General features: G+C 45.4%; 7 protein-coding genes across 10 annotated transcripts; 5 read left to right on the top strand and 2 right to left on the bottom strand.

Moving 5' to 3' along the window:
• The first annotated feature begins 273 nt into the window (after window positions 1-273).
• On the top strand, window positions 274-625 carry LOC120321771. Its single transcript, XM_039375616.1, has one exon. The coding sequence runs from the start codon at window positions 408-410 to the stop codon at window positions 522-524; it is 117 nt and encodes a 38-aa protein (XP_039231550.1). The 5' UTR covers window positions 274-407; the 3' UTR covers window positions 525-625.
• Window positions 576-2,108, top strand: LOC6535413 (histone deacetylase 3). The gene is made up of 3 exons (XM_002096026.4): window positions 576-733; window positions 791-879; window positions 961-2,108. Exons 1-3 carry the CDS (start codon window positions 576-578, stop codon window positions 2,028-2,030), a joined length of 1,317 nt encoding a protein of 438 aa, XP_002096062.1. The 3' UTR covers window positions 2,031-2,108.
• Window positions 2,109-2,181: 73 nt separating this feature from the next.
• On the bottom strand, window positions 2,182-4,069 carry LOC6535412 (SWI/SNF-related matrix-associated actin-dependent regulator of chromatin subfamily B member 1). The gene is made up of 2 exons (XM_002096025.4): window positions 3,678-4,069; window positions 2,182-3,111 (listed from the first exon to the last, which is right to left on the bottom strand). Exons 1-2 carry the CDS (start codon window positions 3,947-3,949, stop codon window positions 2,271-2,273), a joined length of 1,113 nt encoding a protein of 370 aa, XP_002096061.1. The 5' UTR covers window positions 3,950-4,069; the 3' UTR covers window positions 2,182-2,270.
• Window positions 4,070-4,393: 324 nt separating this feature from the next.
• LOC6535411 (39S ribosomal protein L44, mitochondrial) lies at window positions 4,394-5,581 on the top strand. Of its 2 annotated transcripts, XM_039375614.1 has the most exons (3): window positions 4,394-4,553; window positions 4,606-5,063; window positions 5,184-5,581. In XM_039375614.1, the coding sequence occupies exons 1-3, from the start codon at window positions 4,487-4,489 to the stop codon at window positions 5,502-5,504; spliced, it is 846 nt and encodes a 281-aa protein (XP_039231548.1). In that variant the 5' UTR covers window positions 4,394-4,486; the 3' UTR covers window positions 5,505-5,581. The 2 variants fall into 2 exon arrangements, with proteins under 2 accessions (XP_039231548.1, XP_002096060.1); XM_002096024.3 differs by having other exon boundaries at window positions 4,606-5,581.
• On the bottom strand, window positions 5,525-7,258 carry LOC6535410 (polymerase delta-interacting protein 2). Its single transcript, XM_002096023.4, has 4 exons — window positions 6,910-7,258; window positions 6,436-6,856; window positions 6,035-6,376; window positions 5,525-5,979 (listed from the first exon to the last, which is right to left on the bottom strand). The coding sequence occupies exons 1-4, from the start codon at window positions 7,017-7,019 to the stop codon at window positions 5,626-5,628; spliced, it is 1,227 nt and encodes a 408-aa protein (XP_002096059.1). The 5' UTR covers window positions 7,020-7,258; the 3' UTR covers window positions 5,525-5,625.
• Window positions 7,259-7,903: 645 nt separating this feature from the next.
• Window positions 7,904-9,551, top strand: LOC6535409 (60S ribosomal protein L35a). 2 transcript variants are annotated; one of them, XM_002096022.4, is made up of 5 exons: window positions 7,904-7,981; window positions 8,043-8,071; window positions 8,754-8,982; window positions 9,157-9,384; window positions 9,450-9,551. In XM_002096022.4, exons 3-5 carry the CDS (start codon window positions 8,761-8,763, stop codon window positions 9,471-9,473), a joined length of 474 nt encoding a protein of 157 aa, XP_002096058.1. In that variant the 5' UTR covers window positions 7,904-7,981; window positions 8,043-8,071; window positions 8,754-8,760; the 3' UTR covers window positions 9,474-9,551. The 2 variants fall into 2 exon arrangements, with proteins under 2 accessions (XP_002096058.1, XP_039231549.1); XM_039375615.2 differs by lacking the exon at window positions 8,043-8,071 and having other exon boundaries at window positions 7,961-7,981.
• A 907-nt stretch (window positions 9,552-10,458) lies between these two features.
• LOC6535408 (eukaryotic translation initiation factor 2-alpha kinase) lies at window positions 10,459-16,283 on the top strand. 2 transcript variants are annotated; one of them, XM_002096021.4, is made up of 4 exons: window positions 10,459-10,968; window positions 12,433-13,168; window positions 13,228-14,388; window positions 14,473-16,283. In XM_002096021.4, exons 1-4 carry the CDS (start codon window positions 10,745-10,747, stop codon window positions 15,841-15,843), a joined length of 3,492 nt encoding a protein of 1,163 aa, XP_002096057.2. In that variant the 5' UTR covers window positions 10,459-10,744; the 3' UTR covers window positions 15,844-16,283. The 2 variants fall into 2 exon arrangements, with proteins under 2 accessions (XP_002096057.2, XP_039231544.1); XM_039375610.2 differs by lacking the exon at window positions 10,459-10,968 and adding an exon at window positions 11,108-11,429.
• Window positions 16,284-16,802: the final 519 nt, after the last annotated feature.

Below are 16,802 nucleotides of genomic sequence, written 5' to 3'. Positions count from 1 at the left end.
AATACTAAAAGACAATAATACCCGTAGTATATTTTACAATGGTAGGGTTAAATGCAAGCAATTAAAATGTTAATTTATAACTCTGATTATCAAATTGCACACACTATTCCTTTGGTAAAGGTATATTTGCATCGACGAAACCATGAAACAAAACAAATTAGTTGGGAGACTAAATATTTTGTGGGTTTCGATATTTTACTTACCAAGCTAGGGATGCTTTCGTGTCGTGAGTGTGCGTTGTTTATGCCCGTTTTGACATCACTAACTGTGGGTATTTTTAGTAAATTATCGACAAACGCCTATTCAAGCTGTCTTCAATTAGCAATAAGTTTGCAAATTGATTTCCCGCGCTTAAATAAAGGTATAATAAGTGGATTTTATGTGGGTCCAGTGACCACAAAGGCGGCATGCTGTTGGGCGAATACGACACAACCCGGCGACTCCTTTTCATTGTGGCCGTTCTGCTGATAGTCCTGTATGCGAAGACGTACTTGCTGCCCGGCGAGGATTTGGTCTACAACTAGGGGATTACGGTGTCCCTACAGGATCCTACCCTATTTAAAAAGGTTAGCGCGATGACGGACCGGAGGGTTTCATACTTCTACAACGCGGACGTGGGCAACTTCCACTATGGAGCGGGGCATCCAATGAAGCCGCAGCGCCTGGCGGTCACTCACAGCCTAGTGATGAACTACGGACTGCACAAGAAAATGAAGATCTACAGGCCGTACAAGTAGGTTTGTCAGAGAGGTGTATTCTTTAATATATCCTAATTCATAATCCTTTGCAGAGCCAGTGCGCAGGACATGCTCCGCTTCCACAGCGACGAGTACATCGCCTACCTACAGCAAGTGACTCCACAAAACATCCAGTGCAATTGTAAGTAGAAGAGACACACGCCTCATTGGAACGCAACATACAATTATATGTACAATACCCGGGTTATTTTCTCTCCTTCAGCGGTGGCCTACACCAAGTACCTGGCGCACTTCAGCGTAGGCGAGGACTGTCCCGTGTTCGATGGCCTTTTCGACTTCTGTGCAATGTACACAGGTGCCTCGCTGGAGGGAGCCCAAAAGCTAAACCACAACCACAGCGACATATGCATAAACTGGTCAGGTGGACTGCATCACGCCAAGAAGTTCGAGGCAAGCGGGTTCTGCTACGTAAATGACATTGTCATCGGCATTCTGGAGCTGCTGAAGTACCATCCCCGGGTGCTTTACATCGACATCGATGTTCATCATGGCGACGGGGTGCAGGAGGCCTTCTACCTTACGGACCGAGTAATGACAGCCTCGTTTCACAAATATGGAAACTACTTTTTCCCTGGCACGGGAGACATGTACGAAATAGGCGCCGAATCGGGACGATACTACAGCGTGAATGTCCCGCTAAAGGAGGGCATTGATGACCAGAGCTATTTCCAGGTGTTTAAACCAATCATATCGGCCATTATGGACTTCTACCGGCCCACTGCCATCGTTTTGCAGTGTGGCGCGGATTCTTTAGCAGGAGATCGACTGGGTTGCTTCTCCTTGAGCACCAAGGGACATGGAGAGTGTGTCAAGTTTGTGAAAGAACTAAACGTACCCACATTGGTGGTTGGAGGCGGTGGCTACACATTACGGAACGTAGCCCGCTGCTGGACGCACGAGACCTCACTGCTGGTGGACCAAGACATTGAAAATGATCTGCCTGCCACAGAGTATTACGACTTCTTCGCCCCCGACTTTACACTCCATCCAGAGATTAACTCACGCCAAGATAATGCAAACTCAAAGCAGTATCTGGAACTAATCGTAAAGCATGTATATGAAAACCTTAAGATGTGCCAGCACTCGCCCAGCGTCCAAATGGTGCAGACCCCGCCTGATGTGGACTTGGAGGAGCTGCGCAATAGCAGGGAAGAGGCGAGTGATCCCGACGTTCGAATGTCCGTGGCCGATGAAGACAAGATGGTTGACACCAAGAACGAGTTCTACGACGGCGATCAAGACCAGGACAAGGCCGATTCGGCAGAGAGTTAGTACTGTAGAATAAGAATTGGAGTTTTGTGTAAGCAGTAAAGGGCAGCATGTTATTTTATAACATTGTTGGAAACTACATTGTTGGGCGGACTTTTTTTTTTAATCACAAAAGACGAAAATATTTTCTGGGATTAACATAGAAGACTATTCCTTTTAAAATCGACAGACGCACGTTTATTTAAGATTTATAATGGTCTTAATAGGATTACTTTAGTGACATATTGCTGGATCGGCGGAAGATCACCAACCAGTTGTTGTATTGGCCAGCCGCCGCATTCTGCGGGTATTTCGGTCCTGGTCGCGGATTTTCTTCTCCATTTCGGCGTCGGTAAGCGTCTCTAGAAATGGGGCCCACGCGTCAGCGTCGCTGGGGTTCCGGAAGGGCACATCAATCGTTGACAGAGGGGCCTCGCTGAAGGCGTATGTTCGACAGTGCCATGATAGTTGACCCCTAATGCTGTAGGCAATGGCTGTGACAAACTCTCCTCCCAGTCCCAGTTCTGCACAGAGTTTTATGGCAAACTCCTCTGGGTTGTTGTTCTTCTCGGACATGTCCCACTCGACCTGGTCGACGAGCGAGGTGTTGCCCACATGAATGTTCAGTTTGACAATCACCCGCTGGTCACAGCTCTCTTCGAGGATAGGGGGATCGTTGGGAAAGGCCTCGATCTGCTGTCGAATGGCCTGTGCAATAGCCGGCACAAAGGGCAGGGGATTGAGGTCCAGATCGTCGCACAGAACCTCAGCGAACTGCTCCGGAGTAATCATACTCTCGTTCTTGTTCCATGTGAAGGTGTCGCGCAGCTTTTGGCCCTCCAGCTCCATGTCCAGTCGAATGGGCACCAGGCATTCCTTCTGCGCCGCATTCTCCAGGCTGGCCGTGGGATCCGTGTCGTCGAAACACATCGGGAATGTGCGAACCTTCTTAGTGTGCACTCGGTTTCGGTTGATTGGCGTGGCTTGGGGTACTGCGTCTAGGTGACTGGAGTTGGGCATCGTAGGCACATACTGTGGCTGCTTCTTCGACTTGCTCTCCCGCGGCACAGGCGTATCGGAGGTGTTCACGGAGACAGCGCGATATCTGGGCCGGAGTTTCATGGTTAGTTAAAACAACTATAAGCAAATTGGCTGATTGGCACTACAGACAGGGAAAGGGACCTGGTATCTGACAAGCATACAAACCATGCTTATTTAAAAATTGTTGTCAATCATACGAATTAGTTGAATCTTTGCTAATAATGGCTAATTGCCTGAATGTCACAATGACATTTTTCAATATTTAAAAAAATTGAGGAGTGTCTCCACTTTAGAATTTTAGGTGGTTTTACAAGTACGTTAACTCTTATTAGGAATATTAAAAAAAAAAAAAAATCTGCAGCGAATTATGTAGATATTATGAAAGGATTCAATTGTTACTATTGCCACTAAATGCTACTGCAGTCCACTCAGTCTTAGGTGTTTTCTATGGTATGCATGTATTGTAGTTACATATGCATTTAAAGCGTTTAAAACTTAAAGAGGATTAAAAGTAACATTTTCAAAATGTGCATCAACATTAAGAAATTAAGGACGGGTATAAAGTTAAATGGTATTCAACGAAAATTTTCTACTTAGTTATTTGGGATATTACTTAGGTAAGACTTTTACTTTTCATCGTTGCCGGCCATAATATCGTCCACCTCCACAGCGCGGAGCAGCGAGACAGAGCTGGCTAGGATGTGGGAACTTAGGCCGGACTCGGCCAGCCGCTTCCGCTCCTCGTTGGATAGGACGATGCGGGTCATGCCCGGGTACTTCTTGTACAAAATGCCTCGGAAGTGGCGCATGTAGTTACCCACTTCTGAGCCCACGTAGTAGTACTCGCCGCCCTCCTCCAGCTGGAAGGCCACTGGCTTGTCCCCGTACGTCTGTAGGGCCATGTTGGGTATGTTTTCTTTCTTGGGCTCTCAATACGCGGCTTATCAGCGGGATTCTTTGTTAATATTCGACAGCTTAATTTTTCTTGCCGCACACACAAACACAGCCATATACATAAATGGCGTCTATCGCGTAAGTGTTGGAAAACGAGCGGGTGCCACCAACGCAATCCAGTGCTGCCGCCTTCTAGCTACAAAAAGTTAGAGGGGCAACCGGAATCATTTTGCATTAAAATTAATTGATTAAATAATAAATTCATGTTTAAAGATACAAGTAATGTATTATTAAGTGCTCATATCTGGATTTGCGAAGCTGGATTCATACTGCACATTCATACTACTATTGTTGTGGATAAAATGATAAACGGTTAATTCCATCCATTGAAATAAATAGGTTCATATATTATTACATATATATATATTACATATTTACATAGTTATATAGCTTGCCATCACTGCTACAAAAATCCGTATAACCTTCAACACTGGCACCCAAACGTGAAAACATATTCGTTAATTATTTTTAAGATCGCTTCAAAGATGTCATTTTTATGCTCTGCCGCTGGTCTTCTGGCTCGTGTCAAGCTCTTGGAGGGCTCCACCACTGGTGAGCAATCTGAATTCACTTAATACCAGTCAGTAATCGTTATTTTGGGCAGAGCAAACAAGGCGCAACATCAAGCGATGGGTTTCGCCAACGTTACGTGAACTCGCCCACCGGCAGAAGAAACTAGGACCACAAAAACCAGAACGGCGTGCAGGGTTCGTAGAGTGGAACCAGCGCTCGGAACTTTTTGCCTTCAGCCAGCGTTTGGGCGAATCCTTTAAGGTATCGCAGCTGCAGCGTGCCTTTACAGAGAAATCGTTTGCTCAGCGGGAGGAGGATCGTCGTCGTCAGCTAGGCATTGAAGAGTCTGACCTCCAGATGCCTCACAATAGCGATCTGGTCGAGAAGGGCCAGCACATTGCCCATGCCTACGTCGAGGCCTTCCTGCAGCACCAGCTCCCGAAGGTCCCTAATGACGGACACCACGCGATCACCAGTTTTCTACTTAGCACCGAAACTCTTGCCCACGTCTCCTCTCACCTGGGCACTAAGGATCTGATTCAGTCCACGGTATACCCACCCTCGGCCGAAAGTCTGGCCAAATCTTTATATGCAGTTATTGGCGCTCTAGCGAGTTCCAGTGGAATTGAGAAGGCTTTTCTTTTTGTACGTGATTTTATCTGCACGCAGCTGAATCAAAGGGACCTTTTGGAGGTGTGGACTCCCCAGGATCCAATCCAGCTGCTGGAAAACATCTGTCAGGAGCGAAAGCTGGGCGAAGCGGAGCCCCGCCTGCTTGCAGACTGCGGAAAGAACACGGTTCTAGGAGCCTACCAAGTAGGCATTTACGCCAATCGCCAGCTGCTGGGAAAGGGATTCGGCGAGGATCTAAAAACAGCCACAGAGACTGCGGCAATCGACGCTCTACAGAGCTTCTTTGACACCCGCGACAACCGAAGACCCTTTGACTTTTCAATTCATCTAAAACCCAAGAGCGTGCGACTTGACTGAAAAACGAAATGGACCCTGCGTCCTTGTTGAATATTGTAATTTGCACTAAACACATGTACGCATGCATTGTCAGAAAAGATTGCGTTTTGAAATCATTTAACTACGGGTCAACAATTGCCTCTTAATCGCTATCACCGCGCTTCTTATCGTGGGCACTGGGCGTGGCCGGTGTGGGCGGACCCAGGTCGTCCGGTTTGCTCTCCAGTGAGAAGGGCGGAATCTTGCAATCGAAGGAGTAGCCATCCTCGCGCTCCAGCCGGAAGGTGCCCCACATATGGCCGCTGGGCGCCTGCAGGCTCACATGGCTGCTGTACTGGAAGGCGGGCAGCCGGGGGCTCAGAATGGGCTCCTGGCCCACCACGCCCCTTCCACGCACCGTCTCCAGGGTTCCGGACAATGAGAAAATGCGCCAGTGTCGCTCGCGCAGCTGCACGCTCATCTCGCCCAGGTTTTCCAACCGGATGCAGTAGCGCCACTGGAAAGGTATTTTATTACGTTATAATAAACAAAGGCTTTACTTAATAACGCACCCAGTAGACCGAGCTAGCCGGTGTCTCGCGGCAACCCATGTAAAAGGGAATCACGGTAATACGGACGTTCTCCGTGGTCTCCTTGTGCACATCGCTCATGTCCAGCCAGGGATGGTTCTTCTCCTGCCAAGCCTTCAGCGTGTCCTGGGCCACGAATGGCGGGTCCGCTTCCGGAACGTATGTAAGGAACTTGTCGAACAGTTCGTGCTGCAGCGGACTCTTCTCGCTGGAGCTATAAGGCATAATGTCCTCGTGGGCCACGTAGTCCAACCCGGGGATAGCGTACAGGCTGCGATTGGAGTCCTGGTTGCCCAGAAAGGTGACCGCCTCGGTCTGGGCGCGCTGCAAAATACAAAATGCCTACTTAGTAAACGAAGGAAGCAAGGCTCGGTTCATCTTACAATGTACGGACAGTCGCGGGTGTCTATGAGCACCTGATAAAAGGTTTGCACCTTGCCCTTGACCTCCTTTGGATCCACTTGGGAGGCAGTTCCCACGTTGGTGGTGCCTTCGGCGGCGTTTGTCTGGAAGGCGGCCGAGGTGGGGGCATCGTTGCTTTGGGCGGTAGCAGCCGTCGGGGGAGCGGAAGTGTTGGCCTTCACGCGAAGCGAATCCTCTTTGGTGCGGTGCTGCTGCGTCGAACTGGCGCTCGCAGTCGTGGTCGCGCTGATCTTGCCGGGATTGTGCAGATCCCGGTCGTAAACGCGCGCTGTCCAGGGGAATAGTATAACGCCGCGGTAGCCGAAGATGCGGTGCAGGAACAGTTGGCCCGTCTCGTACCGGTCGTCGCGTGCCTCCACTAGACGACCCACCTCAGCAAGTCTGTACATATGACGTGTTATGCAATTTTCAGGAAGATTCAGGACCCCACTCACTTAGTCGGATACACCGCCTGCTTCTTGACGCCACGCCACAGCAGGATACCCACCCGGTGGTGCAGGCGACATCCTTGGTCCCACTTGAACACTTGCACCAGCAGGCTCATTACGGCGCATCCAAAGTTCGCTTGGAATTCCGGGGAGCACCTCTTCGATTTCGGCGCGGTAGATGCGCGGTTTATGCAACAATCTGCGGCTTCTTCTAGCGATCGATTCTCAGCTTCGGTTCGCTCTTACAGGGCACATGTGCTTCTTAATTTTGTAGCCGTCTCTAAAATCCCAACATTGTTATGAAAATTTTGATGTTGTTTTCGGCACTGAAAAAAAACACTACGCGATTGCGCCGAGTCGCCGATAATCACATTCAATTATCGATAACCGTTTACAAGCAAATCTCGGAATGGATATTTCAATTTGAAAATATGTAGTTATAAAGTCTAGATATAAAACAAGAGCGCACTAATGCTGGTGATAAAGAAATTAAAAATATATGTATGTACATACCTTTATGGGGTCAACTTTTCAACGAATCTAGTATACCCTTTTACTCCACGACTAAGCTAGCCATTCAGCGCAATAAATAGCCTATTTTAAAAGATAATTTTATTTCTTACCTAAATCATTTTAAAATTAAATTAAAGGATAATGAAAGAAATAAATGACAAATTTTTTGGTTTTTATAATAAATGTAAGGCATTAAAAAATGGTTATGAGGTTGGTAAAATCCTTACCGAAGTAAACGCTAAGAAAACACTTATATTTCAGTTTAGTAAGTTACATACATTAAAAATTGAATACATAATGACTAAAAATCCTTTTTTACTTAGGGTACATTGCCAAGAAAATAACATGATTTATTCAACAAGATTTTTTCAATATGTTCGTTCTTGAGTATAAAACATTAAAGAATGTTATACATATCTTATTTTTAATAACACTAATTACCTATATTTTGCTCTAACAGCACTCTTTTAGGTAACGGCACTCTGTTACTTTTAACATATCGCGTTTTTGAGGCGTCTGGCTTTAGCCACACTATTTCCTTCTTTTCGCTTTCGTTTCCGGCGAAGTAAGTAAAATAAATTTTTTAGATGGATTTCCTTTTAAAAATATTCTGTTTTCATTTTTAGCGGTGTTAATTCATTCATCGAACAACAAGGTGGGTTTCCGCAGAGACCAAAATTGAACACTCAGAATCGGGAAAACAGTAAAAAGTCGTGGAATAACCTGAAATCGCCAGCCCACGTGCCCAAAGTCGGCTGGCGTAGTTGATATGTGATTGTTTGTGTCTAAATAGTTTCTTTGCGCCAATCCATGAAAGGACAATCCTAAAGGCACTACCAAATTCGTGATGGCAGCTGGCTGCCGCAATTTTCGTACTTCACACACGGCACATTAGAAGTTTGCAAAATCCTAGCGTTCAGCGTTGTGTTTCTACCAGCGTTCAGTAGTGTCTTCTGTTTTTCTTTATTTTTTAACAAGACTTCAATAATGTTTTGTGGCAAATCATAAAGTGTTCCGCGTTGTAGTAAATGTTGCCTCAGGACGATTGGGCGCAAACTTTAATCGCCTCTTTCATATGATCGCTTCCTCAAAGCTTCTACTTTATGAAGCCTTAATAGACTCCGTTCAATGTGTTCCTAGCATTGTTATCTATAAAATTATGTTTTTAGTGCCTGGTACCGTTGTCCAAAATAGCTATGCATCTCAATATCAAGTGTTTAAAGTACTTTTCGTTCAATCAATCAAAAGTATGGAACTGAACGAAACCCCCACACCCAAAACGTATGAATAGCTATAATGAATGCCCACGATTAAACGATTATTTTTTCTCATCACAGGTAAGCCATGGCCGACACACAAACCAAATCCGCTGCTCTGCCCAAGGCCGCCAAGGCCCAGAAGACTCCTAAGGCCGCCAAAGCCCCCAAGGCAGAGAAGCCCACCGCCTCTGAGGCTAAAGTTTCGGCCAAGAAGTACAAGCGCCACGGACGCCTCTTCGCCAAGGCCGTCTTCACCGGCTACAAGCGTGGTCTGAGGAACCAGCACGAGAACCAGGCCATCCTCAAGGTAAGTCTCTACATCAATATGATGAGTCCACACCTCACTAAGTTCTTCAAAGTACAATTAATAGAGGACTGTATTCCAGTTCTGTAAATTAAGTCAGCCGGTCAATCAACAATGTAAAAAAATTTTTGTAATAATTGTTTGACCAACATTTATCCGATACTTTTTCCATTGCAGATTGAGGGCGCCCGCCGCAAGGAACACGGATCCTTTTACGTTGGAAAGCGTTGTGTCTATGTCTACAAGGCCGAGACCAAGAAGTGCGTCCCACAGCATCCCGAGCGCAAGACCCGCGTCCGCGCTGTCTGGGGCAAGGTCACTCGCATTCATGGAAACACCGGCGCTGTGCGTGCCCGTTTCAACAGGAACCTGCCCGGTCATGCCATGGGTCACCGCATTCGCATCGTTAGTTCTAACTTTTCTCCAGCCAACAATTACGTAACATTAACATGCCCTTATTCTTTTTACAGATGCTGTACCCATCAAGGATTTAAGTTAATAGCCGACTTAAATTACTGATCTGCAGGAGGAAAAAAATCCGTTTTATATTAAATGAAACACTTTAAATTTAATTAAACCCCCTCTTGGCTTTTCATTAAGGTAAAATTACGTGTAAATGAAGGTGACGGTAGGCTGTTTAGCTATAAAATCTATTGATGTGAGCAGCCATAACTCTCCACACTGCAACAAATTTGCTATAGGCTGCACCAACCACATCGTCCTAAAATCGGATCTTAAGTAGCTGATAGTTCAAAATACTCATACGAATTCAGAAAATTTTTATTTTTTGAGGATCTTGGCTAATTCCGATTCATGAGTTCAAACATGACATGGTCGAAAATACGGTTTCAAATAATTTTGAAAACTGTAAACCTAGTTTTTATACTGCCACAGTGAACGAATACTGTGAGGAATATGTTCGCGGTGATTTATGCAGGTTTATGCGTAGCCTTGCAGTTCAAAACATCGCAAAATTTAATTAAAATTTAATAAACACGATTTGTCCCTTTAGATCAGTCCACCCAATAAAATATTAGAATAATCGTAGGAATTAAAATTTTTTTTGATGAATAATCTGGTTTCTAATCGTTTCTATATTACAACACCAACATTTTTGTAGGAAGTAGATGATATTCAAATTAAAGCTCTATGGAATGTTACAGCACTTATCGTGTCAGAAAGTGTTTTCCGTAAAAAATTTATTTTTAAGTTTTTTATATATTATATTATTATGAAAATAATACTATAATTTAAAATATTTTAATCATTATTGTTTAATTGTGCTTATGCCTGTAAAAACAAGGACCGGATACGTATTTCAAATTAATAATTGGAAACATTTTTAATCGTAATAGTTTGGCAAAACTATTCCCACCTAGTGCTTACTGTACCCGCCTGAGAAAGCTGTATTTTCTTGGTATTTTTACGTTATCACGAAATATACTAAAATGCGGTATAATCACTGTTATTTAACCGTACTCCAAATTCGGTCGCACTGCGCGTTTTGCGGCCCAATCGGAACAAAAACACAAACTTTCCAGTTTTAGTGGAATTATATAGCGAATTTGCTATAGATTGCTACAGGAACTACGAAGAGTGATGCGGAGATGTGCGCCGATTTTGCCGGGAGCCACTGCCGCCGCTGTTCCACCAACCGACCCCCTGAAGTGAGGTCAACACGTCACCGCCAATTAGAGACTTGCATTTCCGCACCCTTCTCCGCGTGCGATCGCTATCGACCAGGATTACGTTATATGCGCGCACGATGGGCATGCAGCACGACCTGGATGGCATCGTGAGGCATCTTCGTCGGAACCTGAGCGTTCTGCAGATCGTGGCGCTCACCATGGCCGGCCTGGTGGCCATTGATTCCGCCCAGGTGCGAGCGGATCACCCAACTACAGATTGGGAGCTACAGACTGCCGGATCCCCCCACCCCCCTGGCCTTGTGCACTGCGTAGATCAGGTGGAGCGCCGCATTGGAAGAAGGTAGGTACCCTATTCAAAGTATCAAAAGAGAGATGCCGTGGTATCGGATGGATCGAAGAAGAAGAGTGCGTTATGTGTGTTGTGTTTATATGTTCTCGAACATTCGCTAAAACGCAGCGCAAGTGGGAAAACCAGTAGCCAGCACCTAGGCAAATATTAAAAAAACACATTTTTGAGCTTTGATTTAACTTCTCGAAAAGTGAAGAAATCAGCTAAAACGGGGACAAAGAGGACAGTGGTACGATAAGGGCCTAGTAAATACAGCTCGAAATTCTCGGCGGATCCGAAAACTTGCTCCCATTTGGATTGGACCTTTTACTTTAAGTAGTTAATCCTGGGACTATTTGGAAAGCTTCTGTTCAACTCGAAGATTGGAAGCGATCTGATAATATGAACCCACATGTTTGCACCTTGGCCAACTACAAAAACAGTAATCAGTGGACGCTCTTATCAAGCATGCGGTGAGTCATTTGCAAGATCTTAACTCAATTTATGTTTGAGGCAGACGCATAGATATGTTGTTTGGCATGCATGCCAATCTGGACTGGTTTCTTCGATTGCTTTGTATAAGGTTTTCATCGAATTTCACCATTTTCCTCCCGTTTGCTCTATTCGCCCTTTTCGGTGGGCAAGGCAGAGATGGTGATAGGGGAAATGAAGGGGGAAACTGGCACTTGTTGTTTCTTAAGTTTTTCTTCTTGGCAAGTTTACCACCCTTCTCCCTTTCTCCGTTGTCAATTAACCTTGCCAGTGTGACCCTTTTCCTGGATGACTTTATTTTTTCCCCATGCACCTAGTGATAAAGTTGTTCATTTATTTTATGTTAAAACATATTACGAAAATGGCAGCCATAAAATAAACAAAAAAAATATTTTTTTCCACCTTTCTGTTAGTGCATCTTCCGGGTATAACGACGTAAAATCGTCGGTCCCTTCAAAGTCGCTATAACCGGATTCTACTGTATTAGGATTTAATGTTCTGAATTTAAATATTTTATGCCGGTTATCCAGGATACTTACATTATAAAAAAATACTTTATTACATAAAATAAAGAATTTTCAGTGTACTTAAGTGTACAAACAAAAAAAGGCCTAACATTTTTAATGTTAATGTATGCTGTGTTAGGTTTTTTTTTTTAAATCTATATTCATATTATATATGTATATATTTATTTTATATATTTAAACAAAAATTTTAAAATGATTCGAGTCCCAAACAATCATTGGAATTCGTCCATGACAATTGACTATTATCTTCATTACTTTTTCGCCATTATTCAATGTGCCGAAAACATGTTGGCCACGACCACTCTAAATCCTACAAGTTACAAAATTCAATACAGACACACTCAGGCCCGGCGACAGGGAATACGGGCCCGGGGAGAAACACCACCACCACCACCCCTGAAAAAGGATATGGAAGAAGTCAAACTTGTAATTGTTTTGGTATTTATTTTATCCACAGACTCCTATACATTTCCACACTTGATGGACGACTAAGCGCTCTGGACATTGCCAAGTCCGGGAAACTGCGCTGGAGTGTGCCCACCGGACCAGGGCCTCTAATCTCGTCCAGCATCCATCGATTGGAGCTGACCAACAATGGGCAGTTCGTACGCATGATTCCGTCTTTGAGTGGCGGCATCTACAAGTTCGATGGCGACTCTATCGATCCCATTCCAATTACGGCGGAGCACCTACTCAGCTCGAGTGCCAAATTCAGCGACGATCTGGTGATATCCGGAGGCAAGGAGACACGATCCTACGGCGTTTCCGTTCGCACTGGCCAGCTGTTGTATGAATGTTCTCTAAACGGATGTGTAAACTCTACGGAGGAAGGACTTGCAATCGACGACACCATTAGGGAGCCTGATGACGAGGATCAGCTGGAGGACAGGGAACAGTTAAAGGACAAGGCCGGCTACATAGTGCGCCATGATCCCCTTCTTGACGACGTTATAGTCATTCGCCGCCAGACGCAGACGGTTCGGGCCGTGGAATCCCGGACCGGAATGGAGCGTTGGAACTTTAGCGTAGGTCAGCATGAGTTGGATCTGGTGAGACCTTCTGAGTGCCAACTACGTCCGCGCGATGAGCTGGAGCTAGGAGTTTTGGATGTGGATATCAAGGTGTTAGTGCCCGAGGGAATAATCTGCGCCTTTAGCAAAAGTGAGCCACAGACTATGCTGTGGAAGTACAAGGTAAATGGTAATGCCTTTAATATTAAATTAATAGCTAATTCTTTCTGTCTTCTTTTTAGTTCGATCACCCAATTGTCAGTGCATGGAACACGAATGCCGCCGACGAATTGAACACTATTGATTTGTTTAGCTCGGCCCAGTGGATTTGGGACCAGGACCAAAACGACAATGAGTTGCCCAATGCGCCACACAGCCCGCCATCCATCTACTTGGGTATGTACGATAAGCAGTTATATATTCAGGAGTCAATCCGTCTACGCCAGGAGATTATGGACCAAACAAAGGTCTATCAGCAGCTTACAGGAGACACCAGTCTGATGCCCAAGATTCCCTGGAAGCCGATAGCCGCCACTAGCAACTCGCTGGTCATCTTCCGGAAAGATCAGGAGAACCCTGAAATGATTGCTGAGGGAACTGATGCACAAGAAGGAGAACTAATGCCATATGATGATCAAAACTTCGCTGTAGCAGCGCAGTCCGTATTAAATGCATCGGAGTTTGTTAATGGCAATGGTTTTTACTTCTACACCACTGGCGAACTGGAGGACCCGCAAGAGTGCGGTACGCAGAATACTCCAATTGAACGCCCAGCAATCACACCTCCAAAATCGCCTACCAATCCTACATCTAAAGGAAAGGAACCCAATGGCAACTATAGCATAAATGACGATTTGGGCTTTAGTTTGGACGACATCGATGCACCTGTAAAGGTTGTGATATTGTCGTTGTGGTTCTGGTGGAAAGAAATCGTGGTCATAGCATTTACTTCGGCTGTAATCCTTAATATTTTTATGGGACAACGAAACCAACGCGTGGAGCGGGAGTATCTGGTTATTGAACGCCATGTGCCCGTTCAGACGGCCATCGAGGCCACCGAAGCATCCACACAGGCTTTACTTGGTCCCGTGGCTCCGATGCACCGACCTGGAAATCGTTTTAGCTTCCCACCTGGACATAGAAATCAGCGCACAATTTCGGAGTCTACAACTCATTCAGGCGAGCATTACACTTCCCGCTTTCAGTCCGACTTCGAGTTGATGCAATGCCTTGGTCGCGGAGGTTTTGGAGTGGTATTCGAGGCTAAGAACAAGCTGGATGAGAACCGGTACGCGATTAAGCGCATAACGCTACCCAATAAGGAAGCTTCAAGACAGCGGGTCCTTCGGGAGGCCCGAACTTTGGCCAGTTGTGAGCACCACAACATCGTGCGATACTTCCATGTAAGTCTTTATATTAAGTTAAAAGTTGAAATTTAGTTTTTAAATAATATCTAATTATAAAACTCGTTATTGTTAACCTTCCAGTCTTGGACCGAGACTCCGCCGACCGGTTGGCAGGAAGAAGAGGATCGCAAGCTGCTCGCCCACGAGCTGTCCACCTCTATCCAGATAGAGACCCCGGACGATAGTACTATGCCTTCATTGGCGGAGCAGTTACAGGAGAAACGCCACCAACAGCTCTTGTCTTGGGTTTCGGATGCAGCCAATAGCACGGCTTGCAGTCATGACTTTCATTTACCCAGCGAATCATCACTCAGGAATATAAAAGAGGAGTATGACGAAGATGAGGAAGAGGACTCGCTCATTGAATTCCGCAGCGAGTCCCAGTCAGCCGCTTTACGGGCAGAACAAAAGGATGATACCGATGATGACGATGAAGAGGACGACAAGGAGGGCGACCATGAGAGATGCCATCGCAGCTCCGTGTCCATTGACATCCATTCGGCCTCGTTTGACCTAAAGAACATAAACTACTCACAGCACCAACTGGTCTCCAACTCGTTTCAAATTGAATCTGTGCGCCCCAAGAGCAGTGGAAGTGATGATGCGAATGACGATAATAAAGCTAGAAGGAAGCCCCTTACCTTGGCACTGGCCCAGAAACACAATAACAACCAGAACGGAAGCCATCCGACGCCCTCCAGTGCAACGATTCTAAACGGAACGGTGGTTAAGCCCAGCAAGGTGTATCTCTACATCCAAATGCAGCTATGCCGTAAGGAGAGTCTACGCGACTGGCTCAGGGACAACCGTTCGGAAGCTAGGGCTGCCCACATTGCTGACATTTTTCATCAGATTGTTGATGCCGTTGACTATGTACATTTAAAGGGACTGATTCATCGGGACCTGAAACCAAGCAATATATTCTTTTCGCAAGATGGGCAGATAAAGATTGGAGACTTCGGGCTCGTCACTGACATGGCCGATATTCCCAACCTAGTTGCTAAGTGTGGGGATCAGAATGGCCTGCCTTCATGTGCCCGCCACACCCAGCAGGTGGGCACCCACTTATACATGTCGCCGGAGCAGCTTTTGGGCCAGCACTACGACTACAAGGTGGACATCTATTCATTGGGACTGATTTTCTTCGAGTTACACGTGTACTTCAGCACTGAAATGGAGCGAATCAAGACGCTGCGCAGTCTTCGGGACGGCCAATATCCCAAGGATTTCGCTGTCAATCACCCGGAGCAGTACAACTTACTCCAACAAATGCTATCCGCCACACCAGAGCAACGCCCGCAGACCAAGCAGCTGAAAAGCCAGCTGCGCAACATCCTTCAGCTACCTCATCTTCTTTCGGAAGGACGCAGCGAGCAGGCGGAACTGGCGGAGCGGGCAAGGCGCCTAAGTCGCAGCCGCACCTTCAGCAACTCCAGCGAGCCATATCAATGATAGACCAGACCACATAGATCATGAGCTCTGATATACAGTTTGTCAACGCCAAACTCAATCACTAGCATTTCGCGTGTAAATCATCCCTAAACGCCTTCGCTTATTCCTCATCTGGCTATTCCTTATTTGGTGACCTCGACCCGTAAAAGTCGAAGATTCATTAACGGGCAACTCTAGATTCAATAAGTTTTGTATTACGTCTACCTTTACTCTTGCGCGTCGCAAATTACCAACAAAATGTCCTTTTGTTTTTAAGACTTAACCCTAGGAATTATACACTAAAGATGTACTCCTAAACAGTCGTTAGCCTAAGTTGATGACCTACGATACTAAATTGTTTGTGTTAGTTTGTTTCTACCCTTGTAGCCGCCCAACCAATGCGAGAGTTTGTTTTTAGTCGTAGTTTGATAAGAGAAAAATAAAAATGTCTAAATAAGAAATGAAATTGTTTTCTAATTGCCAAAATGAGATAATGGTTGGGACTAATTCTTGGCTTTTCTTAATGTAATCGCTGTATACAGCAATGAAAGGGTAATAAAATTACGCTGAAATATCTTGCATAAATAAAATTAGTAAAGATCCACCAATTAATCGTATTCGTACTTGTTATTCGTAACGAAAAAAGCTATAGTAGATTCGTTGAAAAGTATGTAACAGGAAGAAGGAAGCGTTTCCGACGGATTAATAGTCGAGACGAACTGGCCATGTCCGTGTGTCCGTTTGTCCGTTTAAACGCCTCAATCAGGAACTATTAAAGCTAGGACGTTGAGATTAAGCATGCAGACTCCAGAGACATAGACTCAGCGCAAGCTTGTTGTCTCATGTTGCAACCCTTACGTTAACGGCCACAAACCGCCCAAAACTGCCACGCCCACAGTTTTAAAATACGTTTTGATATTTTTTCAAATTTTTCTTAGTTTTTTCTTTTTTGATTTTTCTTTCGACTTGCCAAAAATGTT

This window comes from Drosophila yakuba, chromosome 3R (genome assembly GCF_016746365.2).
Source record: "Drosophila yakuba strain Tai18E2 chromosome 3R, Prin_Dyak_Tai18E2_2.1, whole genome shotgun sequence".
NCBI lineage: Eukaryota > Metazoa > Arthropoda > Insecta > Diptera > Drosophilidae > Drosophila > Drosophila yakuba.
The sequence above is the reverse complement of the archived record's forward strand: the minus strand, read 5'-3'. Positions and strand labels throughout refer to the sequence as shown.